At 39.0% G+C, this 19,422-nt stretch overlaps 1 protein-coding gene across 2 annotated transcripts in view; it reads right to left on the reverse strand.

Moving 5' to 3' along the window:
- The window catches only part of LOC132139762 (transport and Golgi organization protein 2 homolog), a 28,905-nt gene that overhangs the window by 1,212 nt on the left and 8,271 nt on the right, over positions 1–19,422 (reverse strand). Inside the window, exons 3-7 of one of the 2 annotated variants that reach the window (XM_059548364.1) lie at positions 13,851–13,939; positions 10,914–11,033; positions 9,270–9,384; positions 1,505–1,572; positions 1,180–1,327 (exon numbers count right to left, since the gene is read on the reverse strand). In XM_059548364.1, the coding sequence (XP_059404347.1) occupies positions 1,180–1,327; positions 1,505–1,572; positions 9,270–9,384; positions 10,914–11,033; positions 13,851–13,939 (540 nt within the window). Of the gene's footprint in view, positions 1–1,179; positions 1,331–1,504; positions 1,573–9,269; positions 9,385–10,913; positions 11,034–13,850; positions 13,940–19,422 lie in introns of both variants that reach the window. The other variant, XM_059548362.1, reaches the window with a different exon arrangement.

Here is a 19,422-nt window from a genome sequence, read left to right on the forward strand (position 1 = left end):
CATGCTGCTGCTTTGATAAAGACCTGAGCATTTTAAGAAAGTATTTATTTCTTTCCTGAAAATGATGACAAATAATAATAAAAAAATACAGTGGTGTGTGTATGCATCCACACATAAGCACTACCATTCAAAAGTATGGGGTTGGTAAAAATGTAAATGTTTTTGAAAGAAGTCTCTTATGCTCATCACAAATTAATTCATTTAATAAAAACTAAAATATTGCGAAATATTACAATTTAAAAAGACTGGATTCTTTGATAAATATAAAGTACAAAAGAACAGCATTTATTTGGAATAGAAATCTTTTGCAGCATTATTAATGTCTTTACTGTCACTTGATCTAATCAACACATCATTGCTGAATAACAGTAATAATTTCTTAAAAAAAAAAAAAAAATCCATACTCCATACTTTTGAATGGTGGTGTATATAGGCTATACTTAGTATATATACTAACCCGATCAGTTAGTTTCTAATACTTACCAATTAGCTGCAATGCTTGGAAAATATAAGTTTTAAGAACTGACACAACTGATAGGTCTTATTTAATTAAACATCATAACTGGTTTTAAATTAATTACTCTCACTGATGAATACATAATTATGTTATGAATGCAAACCGGTCTGTAATGTCTAATCAGACAGCTGTTTCACCCCCATTAATGCATCTACATGATCTAGAAGGTCAATGCTGACATGGGAAGGCAATCTGTTTGTCACTAATGAATAAAACTCCCTGGAGCCCCCGCTCTCACTTCCATGACTTCAAACACAAACAGAGTTATACACGTGACACTGTCTCTGAAAACTTACAAGTGATCAAATAAAAAAAGATATCTGTGTTAAAAAATATTGAAAAACAACTATGTGGCCAGTATGTGGCTCTGAAGAGCTGCTTTTTAATATCTAAATTCATTATGATATACTGCCTGCATTCACCTTATAAAACCTAAGGAAATAAGAAAGACTTCAAAAATTAAGCTGCTTGTGCTTCAAGGATTCTATAAAGTAACTTTTTCAATAATCCATTTGCTTTGTGTCTCAAGTGCTTCTTGAGGATCAAAAAGGACGGATGCTGGTTTGATTGTTTAAGAAGGATAAAGGTAGATGGAAGATAAAGAGAAACAGAAGAAAAAAGCAAGAGAATACTAATTTTCATAATGAAGAGTGCACACTTACAGCTCCTCATTATTGAGGATATGGAGCAGTTCTTGCACTAAACCATCAGGGGACAGTGTTTTGTCCACTACACTGGTGAACAGCCGTTTGCCGTGCTGCAGTTTTCTCCACGGAGTTTCCAGAAGAGAGTTACTCAACCCATAGATTCCTGCTGAAACAAACACAATCATCCATCACATCCTGTGAGCTTTGAGTGAGACACACCCACCAATCTGTTGCTGAACGAGTGAATTATATACAGTAGGTGTAACACTGCAAACAGCAGTGCTTTATGGAAGACCACTAGTATCTGAACACAGAGAGCTAACTGAGGGACTGAACAAACCTGCTTTGAGATGAATGGGCTCTGAACTGCCCTTGTTTCCATAGTAACACAATGTGTCTTCATTGGTCCTGCGTCCAACAAAACAGCGAGAAAAAAATGAGTTAGTGCTCACTGCTAAAACACAATTAAACACATATTTACAGCTATTTTTGCATCATTTGTCATTGTAAACACAGAAACAATTTACATAGTTATGTAATGCATATATACATAGAACTGTAGAATAAGTCAGTGCAAATAAACACATCCTAAATAAAGTAGCAAAACATGCACAAACAAACCAAGTCATTTATCATATAAATATACATATAGGGCCCTATCATACACCCGGCGCAATGCGGCATAAGGCACAATTGTTTTTGCTAGTTTCAGCCAGATGCAGTCCTCATTTCCCCATCCTGTGCTGCGTTGTTTAAATAGCAAATGCATTTGTGCCCATGGGTGTGCTGGTGTTCAGCTGCATTGTTGGCACGTTGCTATTTTGAGGAACTTAAAATAGACTGCGCCATAGACCAACTCAAACCTGGTCGAAAGTCTGGCGCCTATAGGCGGGGGCACAACGCGTGTACACTTTGCTTATTACAACTAATACAACTGGCTTTTAAAGGGGATGGGAGATGAGACTCTAATTTGTTTTATTGCACGTTATGCCCAAAAAAACACCCATTACTCATTAAGAGAATAGGTGCAACCTTTTTGGATCATGCGCGCCGATTGTTTTCCTGTCATTAAACTAGCAAAAGTTGTGGGAAAGTTAGGGGAAGTCGTGTCCTAATGGTTAGAGATTTGGACTCCTAATCCAAAGGTTACGAGTTCGAGTCTCGGGCCGGCAGGAATCGTAGGTGAGGGAGTGAATGTACAGCGCTCTCTCCACATTCAATACCACGACTGAGGTGCCCTTGAGCAAGGAACCCCCGACTGCATTAGTTTAGGGTTACACAGTGCAACTCAATACATTCTAAATAATATAGTATCAAAGCTCACAAAACAAGCCATATTTTATACACACACACACACACACACACACACACATATATATATATATATATATATATATATATAAACATTATACAAACATTTTCTACATGCTTTGTTATAGACAGGTAGATAGAAAGATAGAATGAAATAACGACAGATAGAACGAGAGTAGAACAGACAGTCTCTGTTCTTCATCAGCACATGAAAGAAATCTTCCTAAATCAGTCTGTAATTAGGGAGGAGAGAGAATCTCCTTTTAGTTTGTGTGTATGATCTCAGTCACTATATCATAATCACAGTTTATCTGATTAGACATGTTCCTGTTTTCATACACATGAATCAAGTGGATGGATCCACAATGAAGCTCATTACTCCTGATGGAACTATGGTGATATAGCCGTGTGTTTCAGAGGACATTTTATTGGCCCAGGAGACACAGGAGGAAGGCTATGAAAGGAGAAATTGACAATTTAGGGTTTTTGAAAGCACTTTGAGAGGGACATCAATAATGCTGGTGGAACAGTTTGGCAGCGATGCCAATTCATGACGAAGAGAAAGTCAGACAGTGAGGATAGGACTTCAGAAGCCTCAGAACTCTGGAGACTAGACCCTGTTGTATATGTACTAAGGATTAAATAAGTATACACAATGCTGACTTTCAGTAAAACCACATCTGTTTTAGGAATCGTCCAGTGAATGTTTATTACACAAAAAATAAACTACATTACTTTTTTGGAGGATTTACTGTAGTGCAATGAAGAGATTACAGAATTTATTTTCTCTCTGTATTCAGTTTCATTCATTTACAAGCTCAACATTGTTTATATTATATACTTTTTCCATTATTACCGTATTTTCCGGACTATAAGTCGCACTTCTTTTCATAATTTGGCTGGTCCTGCAACATGAACCAAGAGAAAACATTACTGTATACAGCCGCGAGAGGGCGCTCTATGCTGCTCAGTGCTCCTGTAGTCTACAACTGAAAACATAGAGCGCCCTCTCGCAGCTGTAGACGGTATTGTTTTCTCTTGGTTCTTGATAGTAAATAAATGCGACTTATAGTCCAATGCGACTTAAATGTTTTTTTCCCTCGTCATGACGTATTTTTGGACTGATGCGACTTATACTCAGGTGCGACTTATAGTCCGAAAAATTCAGTAATTCTGGTCCGGGATGATGATTGGTCGATGTAAAATTCCAGACTTGCTAAAATACATAATATAGTAAAGGTAATGACACAAAACACCTGTAACTACTCTTTATATTTTGTGCCTTATTGTTTAAATATACATAACTCCCCAGTCTTAACTTAATTTGAGCAAACTACACTGGCACACACAAAATACCTTCTAATAATGGCCTTATCTATCTCCACTAATGCAATAATTGCACTGAAAGACTCTTAACACTGGGGCATAAGAGCCAAATAGCCTTCTAATGATGTATTAATGCAGTACAATAATTGCTAGAAAACCAACAATCAAGTAACAAATGAATTTTGTCCCGGAGACCTGCTTTTATTAATATTATTTTACAAAATAAACTCAAATAGCGAAGTTACAAGATTTAAGCATTATGCCAAGGTGATTTCGTACTGTGATTTGGACCAGAAAGATCAAGCCTTACACGGCTAAAACAGCCAGTCAACTAGTCAGCAGACAAAAATCTTTCACACCCTCTATCTTACCAACTTTCAGAAATCTAATTATAACTAGACTCGTAACGTTAACACTATCCAGCTAAAATCATAAATTCCATACATAATATACAATAACATAATAATTATAATATAGAGAAAACATATCCAAGTTAGAGATTAAACAGTTTGAAACATTTATTTGTGAACTGCAGGTCTGCTGTAAGCTCGAAGCAATTCTTTAGCATCTCCATTCTTCAAAGCAGGCTCTGTGCAAAGCCTACATTACATTCTGGCAGGGTCAGAACAAAACATGCTAAAAATCGTACTTCCTTGACTGAATCTGCCCACCTTGACTGAATCTGCATCATTGACATAGCATAAACGTGGGTGGTCACGTGCATGTGTAAAAAAAATAATAATAATCTGCCTGACATCAGAAAGTTGTGGAAATACCGAACCAGTAATTTTTGCAGCTCAATTTTAGTAAATGGTCTTTTTTTCTCACTAGGGATGAATTTCTAAAAATGTACAAAATGAACACTTTAATCTGCAATGATCAAGAAAAGTTTGATTAATATCTCTCTGTCTACCATTCAAAAGTAAAAAATAAAAATAAAAAAATCTAATAAATGCAGTTCATTTGATCATTTGATATTAATAAAAAAAGTATCACAATTTCCAAAAAACATTAAGCAGCACAACTGTTTTGTTTTGAAAACTTTCTAGAGCATATCAGCATATTAGAATGATTTCTGAAGTATCATGTAACACTGAAGATTGGAGTAATGGCTGCTGAGAATTCAATGGTGCCAAGAGAGAATTGAATTTTAGTGCTAAGCCTGATCTGAACAAGCAGAGAAATGTTTTAATTGGCCTGAAATATCATATAAAACATAAGGCAATTATCAGTGTTGTCAGTCACATCACTGTAGAGAAACAAACAAATTCTCTATATTCTCTATTGACAGAAGACAGTTGTACTGATTTCAGCACAAAATGCCCATTGTAATTCCTCAGAGTTTATCTGGACCTGTATCATTTTGCCCTTTGTGGCCAAGGAAAGAAAGGGAGAGTCCGATAAGCTCAATAATGATCTTGTTTATTAAAAGGGTAAACAAATGAATAACACTCCCCAAGGATATCGACTTCTGTTTCATTACTGGGTTTGGGAGTCTGAGTGGCCTTTCAATTAATTTTCTGTTTATAAATATATGCTTGAAGAGACAAATGGACAGTCTCTCAGATGACAGCATGGACTTAAGTAATACATCACTACATTAGCAGACAGTCTTTCAGAAACCAAAATGAAGGGGTCTCTAACACATGGCTAACTACTGTGATTAATGTATCTGGAAGAATTAAAATAAATAAAGACGACAGTTTTCCTTAAATGATAATGGTCACAACAGAAAAAAAACATGGAAAATATTAGTCACCCTAAATAAAAAGGTAGGAGATGACTGATTTAAGGACAAGAGACATACACAATCCAAGAGTTTTAAGTGCATCCTAATATCTAGCTAAATACACATAGCAGCATCAATCAAATCGCTGAATACTACTCAGCTGTAGTATGTGTTTATTCCTATTGCTGTTGCTCATGTTACGGTGAACTGTGAATGTATTCTTAGGCTACTAGTTTGTTAATGCACATAGTCTTCCTGATACACAATGAACCACCATTATGGTATTATTCACCCCAAAAAAAAGAATTATTTCAATAAACATCATTATTTTTGACCTTTAATATGTGGAATCATGAAACCCATCTCCTTAAATCGCCTCAAATTATAATGTTCTGAGACAGTCATGCTGCTGGAAACACGCCATCTGTTCTGACTATATTCTAAATAGATTTCTTGAGCTTTGGTTTATGGAGAGCAGGTGGCACGAGTGCCTGCTGTCCCTCTTGAGGACCCCAGAGCTTAGACAGTATCATCACTGTCATGTCATCCTCATAACAAATGATAAAGAAAGTGAAATCATGAAAGATGGCACTTCAATTTAAGTAACTTTTAGAGTTATTTCTCAAAACTTAGCATCTCTTTAAACAGACTTGATATATGATGTCAGCACTAAGTGGTTAGAATTAGGGGTCGACCGAAATTGTTTTTTTGACAGCCGATGTCAATATCTTTGAAAGCAGGTGGGCCGACAGCCGATATAAAGCAGGTATAATTTTTTTTTTCATATTTAAGAAATCACATTTTGAAAAAAAATTGAAATCATTTGACAATGGATTAAAAAAATAAATGTGTAAAATAAACATACTTATACTTTATAAAACTATGCTATACTAAAGTATTTTTAAATAAATATTTAATAAAAATATAATAAAAAGGAAGTAAACACTGTAACCAACAGGGCACTCAGTATTCTGGTAAATTTGTGCATTGTGAATCATGTTTTTCAAATAAAGCCAGGGGTAACAGTCATTTTACGTACAGCACACAGATAAAATGACTTGAATATGACAGTGGGCAAATGCATAAAGCGCAGCATAATTTGAATTCATGAGTTTAAAGTTTAAAGCATCCAATTCACATGGACCGACTGTCACGTAGAGAACATGCGATCATGCTGGAAACACATACACACTTCACAAGATCTCACAGCTGGATTCGACTAAGTTTGCCAGGTTTGTGAAATTAAATATTCATTAGTTACTCAAAGATTTGTTTACCGTATTTTTCGGACTATAAGTCGCATCAGTCCAAAAATACGCCATGACGAGGTAAAAAACATATATAAGTCGCATTTATTTAGAACCAAGCACCAAGAAAAAACATTACCATCTACAGCAGCGAGAGGGCGCTTTATGCTGCTCAGTGGTAGGCTTCAGGAGCACTGAGCAGCATAGAGCACCTTCTCGCGGCTGTAGATGGTAATGTTTTTTCTTGGTTCATTTCTCTCGGTTCATGTCAAATTAATTTTGATAAATAAGTCGCACCTGACTATAAGTCGCAGGACCAGCCAAACTATGAAAAAAAGTGCGACTTATAGTCCGGAAAATATGGTAAATGAAATAAATGCTTATTTGCTTAATGCCGATGGCAAACAAGAAAGTATTATAATGTTGCCTTTTTTATTACTAATATATATAAAATCAATCATAATAATACTTTTTGTATATATTTTAATTCCTTTGTTTACCCGTTCTATTGGATTATTAGACAGACTTCTATCCGTATTAGACAGAGCTGTTAACAACGACAGTAAACAAGAAAGAGAATATAAGCACTGTGAGCTCAGGCGCTGTCGTTTTTAGCACCATCAAAATAAAAGTCCCGCCTTGAAGACATCGGCCGAGCAGAAAAACTTATCGGGCGCCGCCAATATTTGAAAAATGCCAAATACCGGCCTTGTAGACCACTGGTTAGAATTAGTGACAAGTGGTTTTAATTAGTAAACTGACATCTGAAATGTACATGATTTAACTGGATTTAACTAAAAGACTTGCGTAAGAATGCATTACATTATCATTTAATTTTCTTTCTTTAAATGAAAGAAACAAAAAGCATTTCAGATTTTATTATTTGACAGCATTTTAATCAATAAATGTCTCATTAAAATGATCTTTTAGAGTTTGATGTACTATGATATCTAAATTATGACTGTATTTGCCACTGAAACTCCAACAAATATAACAAATTTAAATCAGAAAATAAAACAAAAACACCACACAGTTTAAACGGAAACAGAAAACACATATTTGAATGAGTTTTGAATTTAAATGCTTTCACAAACTGAGGGAAATCTCTAACAGTAAACCATTTATGATTTATTCTATGTATTCCCTGTGACGAGTGGGGCGGGGCCGAGGGACATGGGAGCGAGGCCGGGGGAGTGATTGGAGATGAACTACACCTGTTCGACCCACCGGTCTCGAGGCCCATGGAGGAGATGGAAGGATATAAAACTGGAGCGACGACAGTGAAGGACGAGAGAGGACCAGGCCTGGGCTTTTAGTTGTGTTTTGGGTTTTATTTGCGCGCACCAGTCGTCCGTGAGGGGCTGGTGCGCTGTTTTTGTGTTTATTTTGTTATTAAAATGTTTTTGATTGTCCGCCGGTTCCCGCCTCCTTCTTTTCCGGATGAGTATGAAGATTAAATCATTACAGTGGTGCCGAAGCCCGGGAGAAGGAGGGACGCGCTGCTGAAGATCCCTCGCCGCTGTGGTGAATCCGCGGTGCCATCGAGCTGGCGAGGAGTGTGCCGCCATGGACGCTCGAGGCGGTGGGCTGGAGCGAGTTGCCGGGGACGGGCGAGCTCGCTACCGGCCGCCCACGATGTGGAGAGACGGCTGCCGTCCGTGAGGGAGCGGAGGAGTCGGCGCCGTTCGCCAGGTGGCCGGAGCCTGCTGCCATCCGCCGGAACGGGGAGGAGCAGGGAACGGGGGACTCCTGCCGGCTGCCCAAAACCGGAGGAGCCGTCGCCGTCCACCGGGCGGCGGAGGAGTGTCGTGCCGTCCGCCGAGGGCCGTCCAGTGCCACCGCCAGGCACCGCGGAGGAGATCGCCCAGCTGGTGGAGGGCCGAGCAGCGGTGCGTCTGGGAATCGGAATTTTTTTTTTTTTTTTTCCCTCTCTCCCCTCTCTCGTCTCTGTCGCTCCTACTTCCATCTCCTTTTCTCTCGCCTCGTCTGTCCTACCCCCAGGTTCCCGCAGGTCCCTGTGAGCGGCCCCCCCGGAGGGAGGGGGAGGGGGGGGGAGTAGAGCGCAGTCTCGGGAGTACCCCCCGGCCTGCGAGGGGCGATGGGGGTATGTGACGAGTGGGGCGGGGCCGAGGGACATGGGAGCGAGGCCGGGGGAGTGATTGGAGATGAACTACACCTGTTCGACCCACCGGTCTCGAGGCCCATGGAGGAGATGGAAGGATATAAAACTGGAGCGACGACAGTGAAGGACGAGAGAGGACCAGGCCTGGGCTTTTAGTTGTGTTTTGGTTTTATTTGTGCGCACCAGTCGTCCGTGAGGGGCTGCTGCGCTGTTTTTGTGTTTATTTTGTTATTAAAATGTTTTTGATTGTCCGCCGGTTCCCGCCTCCTTCTTCCGGATGAATATGAAGGTTTATATCATTACATTCCCCATTTAAGCACGGTTATAGATAATGAAAAGAGCCAACCAAGATTTGCCTTCCACCACTCACCTGAAGTCAGCAGTAAGGAGATTGAAGCCATTATATGAATGAGCTTCTGAAGACACTTTACGGAGGTATGCAAAACTGTCCAAGTTATCCATCAAATATTTGGACACCAGAGAACCTGAGTAAAAATGATAAATGCAGACAAGCATGCATCAATAATCCAATTTATTACAACCATGGATTGCAAAAGAGGAAGAATGGGTTGTGAACTGCTTGGTGAAGGTCATTTCATTTCGTTCACTCTCAAGTAAGTCATTTAGGCAGATTTAGAGAACTAATTGTTCAAATTAATGCAATTTGTTGAACAACATGTACTGAGGCATATTACTCCAGCTCTTGCACGCAGCTGTTGTGTACAACCATCCAAATAACAGCTGGGTTGTTTGCATTATATTTAGTGACATGGTTTGGGAACAGAGGGGTGGGGTGTGTTCGACATGCTTTTGATGGTAAGTGCTAGCGAGGTGTCAGCCTATAAAGAGGCCTTGAAGAACCTAAACAGACACTGGAGTGATGACAGTGAGGAGTCTAGTTCAGCTGAGTGGAGATCTGCAGTGAACAGCTGTTCACGTCTCTGGCCTCACCACCCATATGCAATCGTTTATGGGTTGCTTAATGTCAGCAATTATTAAGAATAACACAATTAAGGCAACTCCACTTAATATTCAACCTAACTTCTTTAGCATTGTGGGTTATGGGTAAATAATAATAAAAAAAAGGTTTATACTGGAGCAGCAAAATTTGAAAACGTAGGTGAAAATGTAAAAAATCTGCAATGATGTGTTAAAACTAGGGTCATTTTAATCTCAACTGATCTGAGGAAACATCTATTAAACATCGAAGTACTCTGGTGGTGCATGTGGATAGTACTTTCTTTTCATTTCTTTTAGTTTCTTTTTAAATTATTATAATTACTGTTAGTGTTGCTTGCAAAGACAAGTATCTCTATTTTTATTGCTCTTGGTCAAAGGGTTGTTGTAAAACTCTGATGAACGATACCTCAAAATCATACAGTTTTTTCATGAAGTGTGCCATGACTTAGAAAATTTCTATAAACCCAAGTCCTATCCAGGGACCACTCAGTCCATTTTTCTTCAGAAAAATGTAAAAATCTAGTTATTGTTATTATTTCTTTTGCTGATTTGAAAATCTAATTTATTTTTTATTTGTGAAAAAGTATTTTGGCCCTTTGGGCTGTTTTTACTTTCTCAGCATTCTTTGGTAAAATCTGTTTTAGCTTTATGCTTGTATATTATAAGCCAATACATAAAAAAAGGATTTGGGTGTGTGCATGTATAGAGGTTTTGGTTGCACAAGACTCTTCGGTATATTAGTCCATAATATATGTTTGCATATAGCAAATTTTGATGAGAGACTCGATCTGCTTGAGCCATTTATTTACACACACACACGCACGCACGCACGCACGCACGCGCACACACACACACACACACACACACACACACAAAACATGAAAATAATCTCTGCATGCCTGCTTACTTGAAAAGAAAGTACATGGATGATGAAGGCTTTTCAAAATATGCTACTATTAAGAGTAATTTGCCAGGGTAATACATTGATTTAGTGTGTCAACTGCTCAGTAATAGTAGACAACATTAATACAAATGGGTCAAAGATCTGCTCTACCTCTCCCCTGAGCATCAGGATTTTGCCGTGCATCCAGGTAATTGGTCAGTGCTGCCAGTTTCCCTCGTTTGCTAATTCCCAGCCATGATCCGCCTTCCTTCCCCTCTTCCAGGTCCAGACCTAATGACAGAAAACAAAAAAATCACATTGTGATTCAATGTCGAAGTGACATTATATCCTGTCTACTGGCTATAATAATAAAACCAGCAGGAGATCAGATTTAGACGTACCGAACAGCTCAGGAATGTTCACTGAGAATGACCTGGACTGAAAGTTACAGAATAATATTTTTCATCTTGATACTGAAAAGAAAAAGTACTTCAGAGGCCCAAGCACACAGATCTAGTGCTAGTTGAAGAGGAGAAATTCTGAATCACTCGATTCTACCAAAAACAACTGCGCTAGATAGCTTCATGCAAAACTACAAAGTAAAATCATAGAGTGACTCATATTTAGTGATAGGCCCATTAATATTGGTAACATTTAGCTTAAATTCACATGACAACAGACCAGTATCTTTAAAATACCTGGCCTTCTCATCTTCAACTAAAACTATGAAAATTTCTTTTTCATACAATCTAAATTCTCATCCAACATTCCTCATTCATACCCCACACTTCACTCCTTCAGATAGGTAAAGGCTTTTTCCTTAGCAACAGAAACTATTTCAGAAATTATTTCTAAAACTACACATAAAAGCACCCATCAGTTAAAGCCCATCCAATTCTGTCTGATCCAAGACTGAACGGCAGAACATGGACAGAAAAAACAATGATCTTGAAAGGGGAACAGAGTTGCGTTACAGACACAGAGATGAAGCTTGTATATGTGTTTGCAGTATACAAGCCACGGACGGTTGAGACAGATGACTCCACTGTGTGACCCTCTCGCTCTCTCTCTCTAACACACACACACACACACACACACACACACACGGTGCACAAAACTCCGCATTTGAACAGTCAATAGCAAATACTTAAACTAATAACAAAACAAACTTACAGTAGCTGATACAGAAGCGCCAGATTGTCACAGCAAAGTCAGAATGACCTCCTCTCCTAGGTTCATGAAATGAACGTGCATAAAATGCATTGCTGTTCTGTTTTATGTAATCTTAAAGATTCCTAAATGCATTTAGTTTCGGAAGACCAAATAAAGATACATACAGCACCTCCCTGACATGACTGCTTCAACACTGAAACCACTCTTTCTTTGCGTGAACATTTAGGCAGCATTACGCAAATATTTCCGCATAGTGACGTTGACGTGGGGGGCGTGTTTGAATGAGCCGTTTTAGGGGGGCGTGGCAGAGTCTTAACGTTGATAAAGAACATCTCTTTGGATTAGTCTTTGCAACTTTACAGATGTTTACAGATGTATTTTTTGCACAAAAGACTTGAATATGTTATACATAAAAACACATATTTGAAAAATATTAATATCATAAACGGTAAGAACCTGAAGTTTATGAAATAAAGAAATTGTTTGATTGGGTTTACTTCCCCAAACAATATTACAATATGAAAGATATGGATAAATTAAACTATAATAAAGCGTAAGAAGACTCTCTGTAGTAACAAGATGCTTAACCCTCCTTATTTTAACAGTAGATTTATGTATTTTTCTGCTTACATATTCAGCTTGTTCTTTCCAACTCAAAGTCTCATCAACAAACACTCCCAAAAATTTGGTAGTAGACACTTGAGGCACCTCAATTGAATTCATAATAATTTTTGATAAATCCTTAGGGGTTTTTTTCACTAAAGAAGATCAAATTATATTTTTTTTATATTTAAAGATCATTTGTTTAAATTAAACCAATTAGCATAAGCAATTAGAACATCATTTGCATTCTTAATCAATTAATTAAATTGATGTGTCATCAGCAAATATTTCTGGAGTAAGAATATCTGAAACATTCGACAGGTCATTTATATAAATAAGAAATAGTAATGGTCCAAGTATGGACCCCTGAGGAACCCCACAGAGTAGACTTGCTTTGCTAAAATAGCAACGGTCTTCTATTAAAAATGTAGTTCATCAACCATTTTTATGTAAAATCACGAAAACCATATTTATACAACTTTTTCAATAAAATGTGATGATTATGTGTATCAAAAGCTTTTGATAGATCCAAAAAAATACCACAAACAAATTCTTTATTTTCAAGTGCAAGGGTAACCTTGTCAATCTGATGCAGAAAAGCCATATAAGTAGAGTGATTTTTATGGAATCCATATTGATGTTTATAAAGAATAGAATTTGAGTCTAAGTGAAAAAGAATAAATTTATATAAAAAAATTCTAAAATTTTTGAGAAACATGGCAAAATAGATATAGGTTTATAGTTATTAAAACATTGTGGATCATCTGCTTTAAAAAGAGGAATAACTTTATTTTTAAATCCTCTGGTACAATACCTGTTTTCAAAGAAAGAGAAAAAACATGAACAAGTGGCAGAAATATTGAACATTTCCCATTACTGAGGCATGATGCAAGAGCCTTAAACACAGAACAATCTAGATAAACTAGCAAACTACACTATTCAAATAGCTAGTTTGTGTGTGTGTATATATAAATAAATTGGGATATACTACACAACAACACTTCTTAACTAGCTGGTTAGTAGCAAATGAAAATCTGTTCTTAGCCTATGTGGGCTATTCTTGACCAGAATGATGTGCATCATGTAGATAGCCAAACAAATGGCTCTATGAGACACAATAAGAGCTGTGTTTAAGCAAAAGACTCTTGAAGGAACTCTAAAATATTGGAACTCCGTTATATGCAGTTTAGACAAACTCTCCTGTAAAAACCAACATTTGAATTCCTCATTGACACAGCAAAGTCAACAAGTCCCAGAATGTTGACAAGATAAAAACTGGACATTGGATATTAAATATTTGTCTAATATTTGAAAAATAAGACTGATCTTTACCGCTGAGGATCTCATTGTTGCTGCCCCAGAATTCTGCAGCTTTGGATGGTCTGCTGTATAACTCGTCTCTGTTAGCAGCCAGAATAAGCCTGTACAAAAAATGATAAAGGTTGACATCACACAATCTCTTTCACAGTATCCTTCCTATGCAATCATACTCATAACATATAATTTCTATAATAACACACATCACTATAACAGACCGCTATTAGAATCATCCTTATAGTCTCATAAATGAGAAAACCCGTGGATAATGGACATGTTAAACAATAAAGGGCTGATTTTCAGACAGACTTCCTGTGGGAGGGGGAGAGATGGAGGATGGCACTGTTGAATGGGCTCAGAGGTCACATGTACACCTAATTGTGTTTATCTCATGCTGATCCCAGGAGAGCACTGACTGCTGTGCCAGCTACACACCTAAGGCCCAGAGAAGACTGTGATGCTGAATGCTGCTGTGCATTGCTTTATTGTCTCTGCTCAGGCCTGATGCTCTGTAGATGCATCTCTGATGTAATGGAATATTAGTTTATATCTTGCATGTTGAACTAAGTAATTTGGGGTCCATGAGATGTCAGGCACCTGTGAAATGTCAACCATACACTCAGTAATATATATATTTTTTAAAATAAACTTTAAAATACTTTAACAACTATAAATTAAAAAGCAACTGGGTGAAAGTACTGCAGGTTCACTACTTCTGAGTAGTGGTCGATCGATACTGATATTGATTACCAATGTCAATACAGGTGCATTTCAATAAATTAGAAAGTCGTGGAAAAGTTCATTTATTCCAGTAATTCAACTCAAATTGTGAAACTCATTAATTAAATATATTCATTGCACACAGACTGAAGTAGTTTAAGTCTTTGGTAACTTTTAATTGAGATGATTTTGGCTCACATTTAACAAAAACCCACCAATTCACTCTCTCAACAAATTAGAATACTTCATAAGACCAATTTAAAAAAAAGTCCTGCTGGAAAATGAAATCAGGATCTACAAAATGCTGGTCAGCAGAAGGAAGCATTAAGTGCTCTAAAATTTCTTGGTAAACGGGTGCAGAGACTTTGGTTTTCAAAAAACACTATGGACCAACACCAGCAGATGACATTGCACCCCAAATCATCACAGACTGGAAACTTAACACTGGACTTCAAGCAACTTGGGCTATGGGCTTCTTTTTTTGCAATGGTTGCAAAAAATGGTTTTGCAATGGTTGATGCACCCCAGGAAGATTTGCTCTGTACTGGAGACAGCTGGCAAAGCAGAAAAGCTCCTTTCCATTTGAAAACAACTTATATTGACTTGTCAATTATGCCAGACCTTGGGCAAGGTTATCACCCTCTTTGTCAGCCCAACTGGAGAGATATTCATTCTCAATGAAACAGTAGCATGGCAAAAAGATGACTGGACACAGAAAGACCTGAAAAGAAGTCAAGGGCAGATGAAGAGGCAGTTTTGGGAGAGCAGAAGGGAGTCCATGAGTGACAAACAGACAAACTTTCTGTGACAGATGGGGAGAGTGAGAAAAAATTATTGTTGTGCTGGATGTTCAATCAATTCCTTCTGGATGAAATTAAGTCCTGACTCCCACCCCATTAAATATCTTACTTAATTTTTTAAATAAACAAATTAAAGTGTGGTCAGTTTTGAAAGAAGTCTCTAATGCTTTTGTAAGGATTACATTTTATTTTATATATTGTAAAATATAATTTCAAAATATTATTGTAATTAAGTTGAATTATTAGCAGTCATTACTTCAGTTATCAATGTCACATGATTTTTGTTTTATCAATGTTGATAAAAAGTAATACTGCTTAATAATTTCTTGTGGAAACGGTAATACATTTTTAAAAGATTTTTAATGAACAAAAAGTAAAAAGAAAATGCATGTATTTCACATAAAATCTTTGGAACAATGTAAAAAGAATAAATGCAAAAGTTTTCTGCTCCCAAACATTTGAATGGTAGTGTATATGTCACAATATGGAAGGAAAATGGGTTACAAACAACAATTCATGCTGACTTTAAGAAGACATTGGCATTTTAATATAAAAGAAATGGCACACCTCGCCTTTAAAGGTTTTTTTAAAAGACTTTTCAGAAGCTATAGGCTTTAACCCCTTAACTGTCACTCGCATTTTTGAACATTGACTTTGTAGTGCCGATCCAAACTTACATTTTTATAATTCATGAATGAAAATATTTTGTAACATGATATTGATGTACTATTTACATGGTAATGCAATGTCTGATTTTAAAATGGGTTTTAATGTCAACCATACTTTCATTTGTTGCATTTAAGTAATCTTTTTATGACTCCCATCTAAACTTGAATTTGACTGCACACTCACACACTTTTACTTTCTTAATCTTGCTTTACACACACACATAAAGTGGCATCTTACTCAAGTTCAGTGTCTGTTCTATATCTCATGTTAGTTAGCATCACAATAATCACATGATCAACACATTGTCATATTTTTATTATCCACGCCATCAAGTAAAGACAAATGAGCACCATGGCAATGCTAAGATATGTCAAGAGCAGGAGCTTTAGATATGAATATCAGCTCTAGGTTATACTGTCTCAAACAGTTCTACACTAGCAGAAACTACATTTATTTTTATCCAAATTTTCTTAAATTTAAAATGAGCTTAAATTTCAGACTGTGTTGTATTTCAGGATCTTTCAGTCTCTCTGACAGGTTCCATCTGTTCCAAAGAAAAAATATTAGTGCTAAGTGGATCTACTGTAAGTAGTGACATCAAAGTCATGACAACCACATATAAGTAAACCGACCCAGACTTCCGGCCTGTTTTCTCTCAAAGAGATTTCAGAGCTGCTGGCTAGGAATATGAGGTCAGAGGTTAACATGATGAAAGTTAAATGGTTCCAAAAAGATGTTATTATTTCCACCAACCACATGTGATGTGAGGCTAGTTGATTTTGAACTGTAATGAAAATTGCAATAATTGTGCACTTCTTCTGGGTATTGAGGCAGAAATCCTCATTGATCTCAAAGGCGTTTCTGCTACTAAGTTGCATTAATGCCACTGACCATAATTAGGTGAATCATACTGCATGAGCTTTTTTTTGGATGGCAAATTGTAGCTTCTGTCAGTAAAGTATGCTCAAGAGGTCAGTGCTAATGATATGAAATAACAGTTGAAGCCTATATCAGTGTTTTACCGATCTTTTTATCTCGAGTACCCACATAGTCCCATTAGAGCGTACCATCATAAACACCACACTTGAACTTAGGGATATGTAAAACTACATATTTTTTACAAATCAAACAGTTGATTGATTGGTTGCCTGAGCGACTTGATGACAAAGGAAAACCCTGTATAATCACTATGGTTTTCAACAGTGGCGGTTTCTTCATTAGGGCAATTGGGCAACGCACCACCAAACTTTTACATTCAACCACAGTGTTACGCTAGCTTTCACTATTCTAGACTGTTTGTGTTGCCTCTAAATAGTCCTATCAGCGTCAACTCGCGTTTTGTGTAGTACGTACTCGGTTACTAAACGTAACCTCGGTTCTCTCTAGAAGAGCGAACGAGTACTGCGTCTTAGCTAAGCGTCCTTCTTGCCACTTCCCGCCGAAACGGGTGTGGCCCAACCTATAAAAGGAGCTCGAAAAGGCTGACTCACCTGATTTATTTCATCGCCGAAGCGAACCAGAGTGAATCGTACGCACGGCAGAGAACGCAGTACTCGTTCGCTCTTCTAGAGAGAACCGAGGTTACGTTTAGTAACCGAGTACGTTCTCTTACGAGTTCTCTCGTACTGCGTCTTAGCTAAGACACTACGGGAACCCAATGTAAAACGCCGTGCACGCAGGGATCACACACCAATAAACCTGAAGCAACGCCCAGGATTTACAGTGCACAGTCACCTGAGGGACTCACAGAGAGTCCAGGACAGAAAAGGGAAAAAGCCCTCCGTCCTATATCTAGCAGCATCCGTAGATGCGGCAATATGACATCACACAGCCGAGGCAAGGCCTGACCAATGTGGCAATGCGGGTCTTACGTGATACTGCCCATATAACAGTCGGCAGCGCATAGCGCTCGTGAACTCAGAATTCCCCTCAGGGCCCTGATTCGACTATACCGACAACAGCCTTGCTTGCAAGGTGGGAACCTCCAGGTTATAGAACCTGATAAATGTAGACAGCAAAGCCCAACCTGCTGCCATAAATCCTGCAAGGAGATCCCAGTAGACCACGCCCACGGCGAGGCGACGCCTCTCGTGGAATGTGCTCTGACGCCCAACGGGCACTGAAGGCCCCTGGAAGCGTAAGCTAACGCTATGGCGTCAACTATCCATCTGGATAGAGTCTGTCTCGAAACAGCCATTCCCTTGGAACGTCCACCGAACGAAACAAACAGCTGCTCCGTCTGCCGAAAGGCAGCAGAGCGAGACACATAAGCTCTTAAAACCCTGACAGGGCAAAGAAGACTCGAGTCTCCATCCTCCCCTGACACCAGCAGGGCAGACAGGGCAATAACCTGAGCCCGAAACGGTGTGTTGAGGGATTTCGGCACATAACCGTGCCTAGGTTTGAGTATGACCCTTGAGTCATTGGGCCCAAACTCCAAGCACGACTGGCTCACCGAGAGCGCATGCAAATCACCTACACGATTCACTGAAGCGAAAGCCAACAAGAATACTGTCTTGAACGACAGATGCTGAAGGCTAACCGATTGGATAGGCTCAAAAGGGGGACCCTTCAAGGCCTCCAAAAACCGCCGCGAGGTCCCACATAGGGACTGACGGAGGTCTGGGAGGATTCAGCCTCCTAGCTCCTCTGAGGAACCGGATGACTAAATCATTCCTTCCTATTGACTGACCGGACGCCGTTTCAGAAAACGCCGCGATGGCCGCCACATAAACTTTGAGCGTGGATGGGGCTCTGCCCTTATCCAACAGCTCCTGTAGGAAGGAGAGGAACTCCGTCACCTCACAACTAAGGGGTGAATAACCTCGAGCTGTGCACCAGCTGGAGAACACAGACCACTTCGAGGCATACAGACGTCGTGTCGACGGAGCTCTAGCCTGAGTGATGGTATTTAGCACTCCCACTGCGAGATCAGCGGGTAACCGTTGAGCGCCCACACATGGAGGGACCACAACTCCGGTTGAGGGTGCCAAATCGAGCCCCTGGCCTGCGAGAGGAGGTCCCTCCTCAACGGTACCGGCCACGGGGCGACATCTGCTAACTGCATCAAATCTGGGAACAGTGGTTGGTTCTTCCAAAGAGGTGCTACAAGCAGTATTGAACATCTCGTTTCTCTCACCCGTTCTATCACCTGCGGAAGGAGGGAGGCGGGAGGGAAAGCATAAAGCGGGCAGCACGGCCATCTAGGTGACAGCGCGCTTTCATTCTTAGAAAAGAGCGGGGCAGTGAGCGTTTTCGTGGGATGCGAAAAGGTCCACCTCCGCCCTGCCAAATCTCTCCCACAACAGCCGGACTGTTTGCGGGTGTAGAGACCATTCGCCCGTAGGAACATTGCCTCTGGACAGCCTGTCTGGACCCAGATTCTGCAGCCCAGGCTC

The sequence above is a fragment of the Carassius carassius genome, chromosome 4, assembly GCF_963082965.1.
Source record: "Carassius carassius chromosome 4, fCarCar2.1, whole genome shotgun sequence".
Taxonomy (NCBI): domain Eukaryota; kingdom Metazoa; phylum Chordata; class Actinopteri; order Cypriniformes; family Cyprinidae; genus Carassius; species Carassius carassius.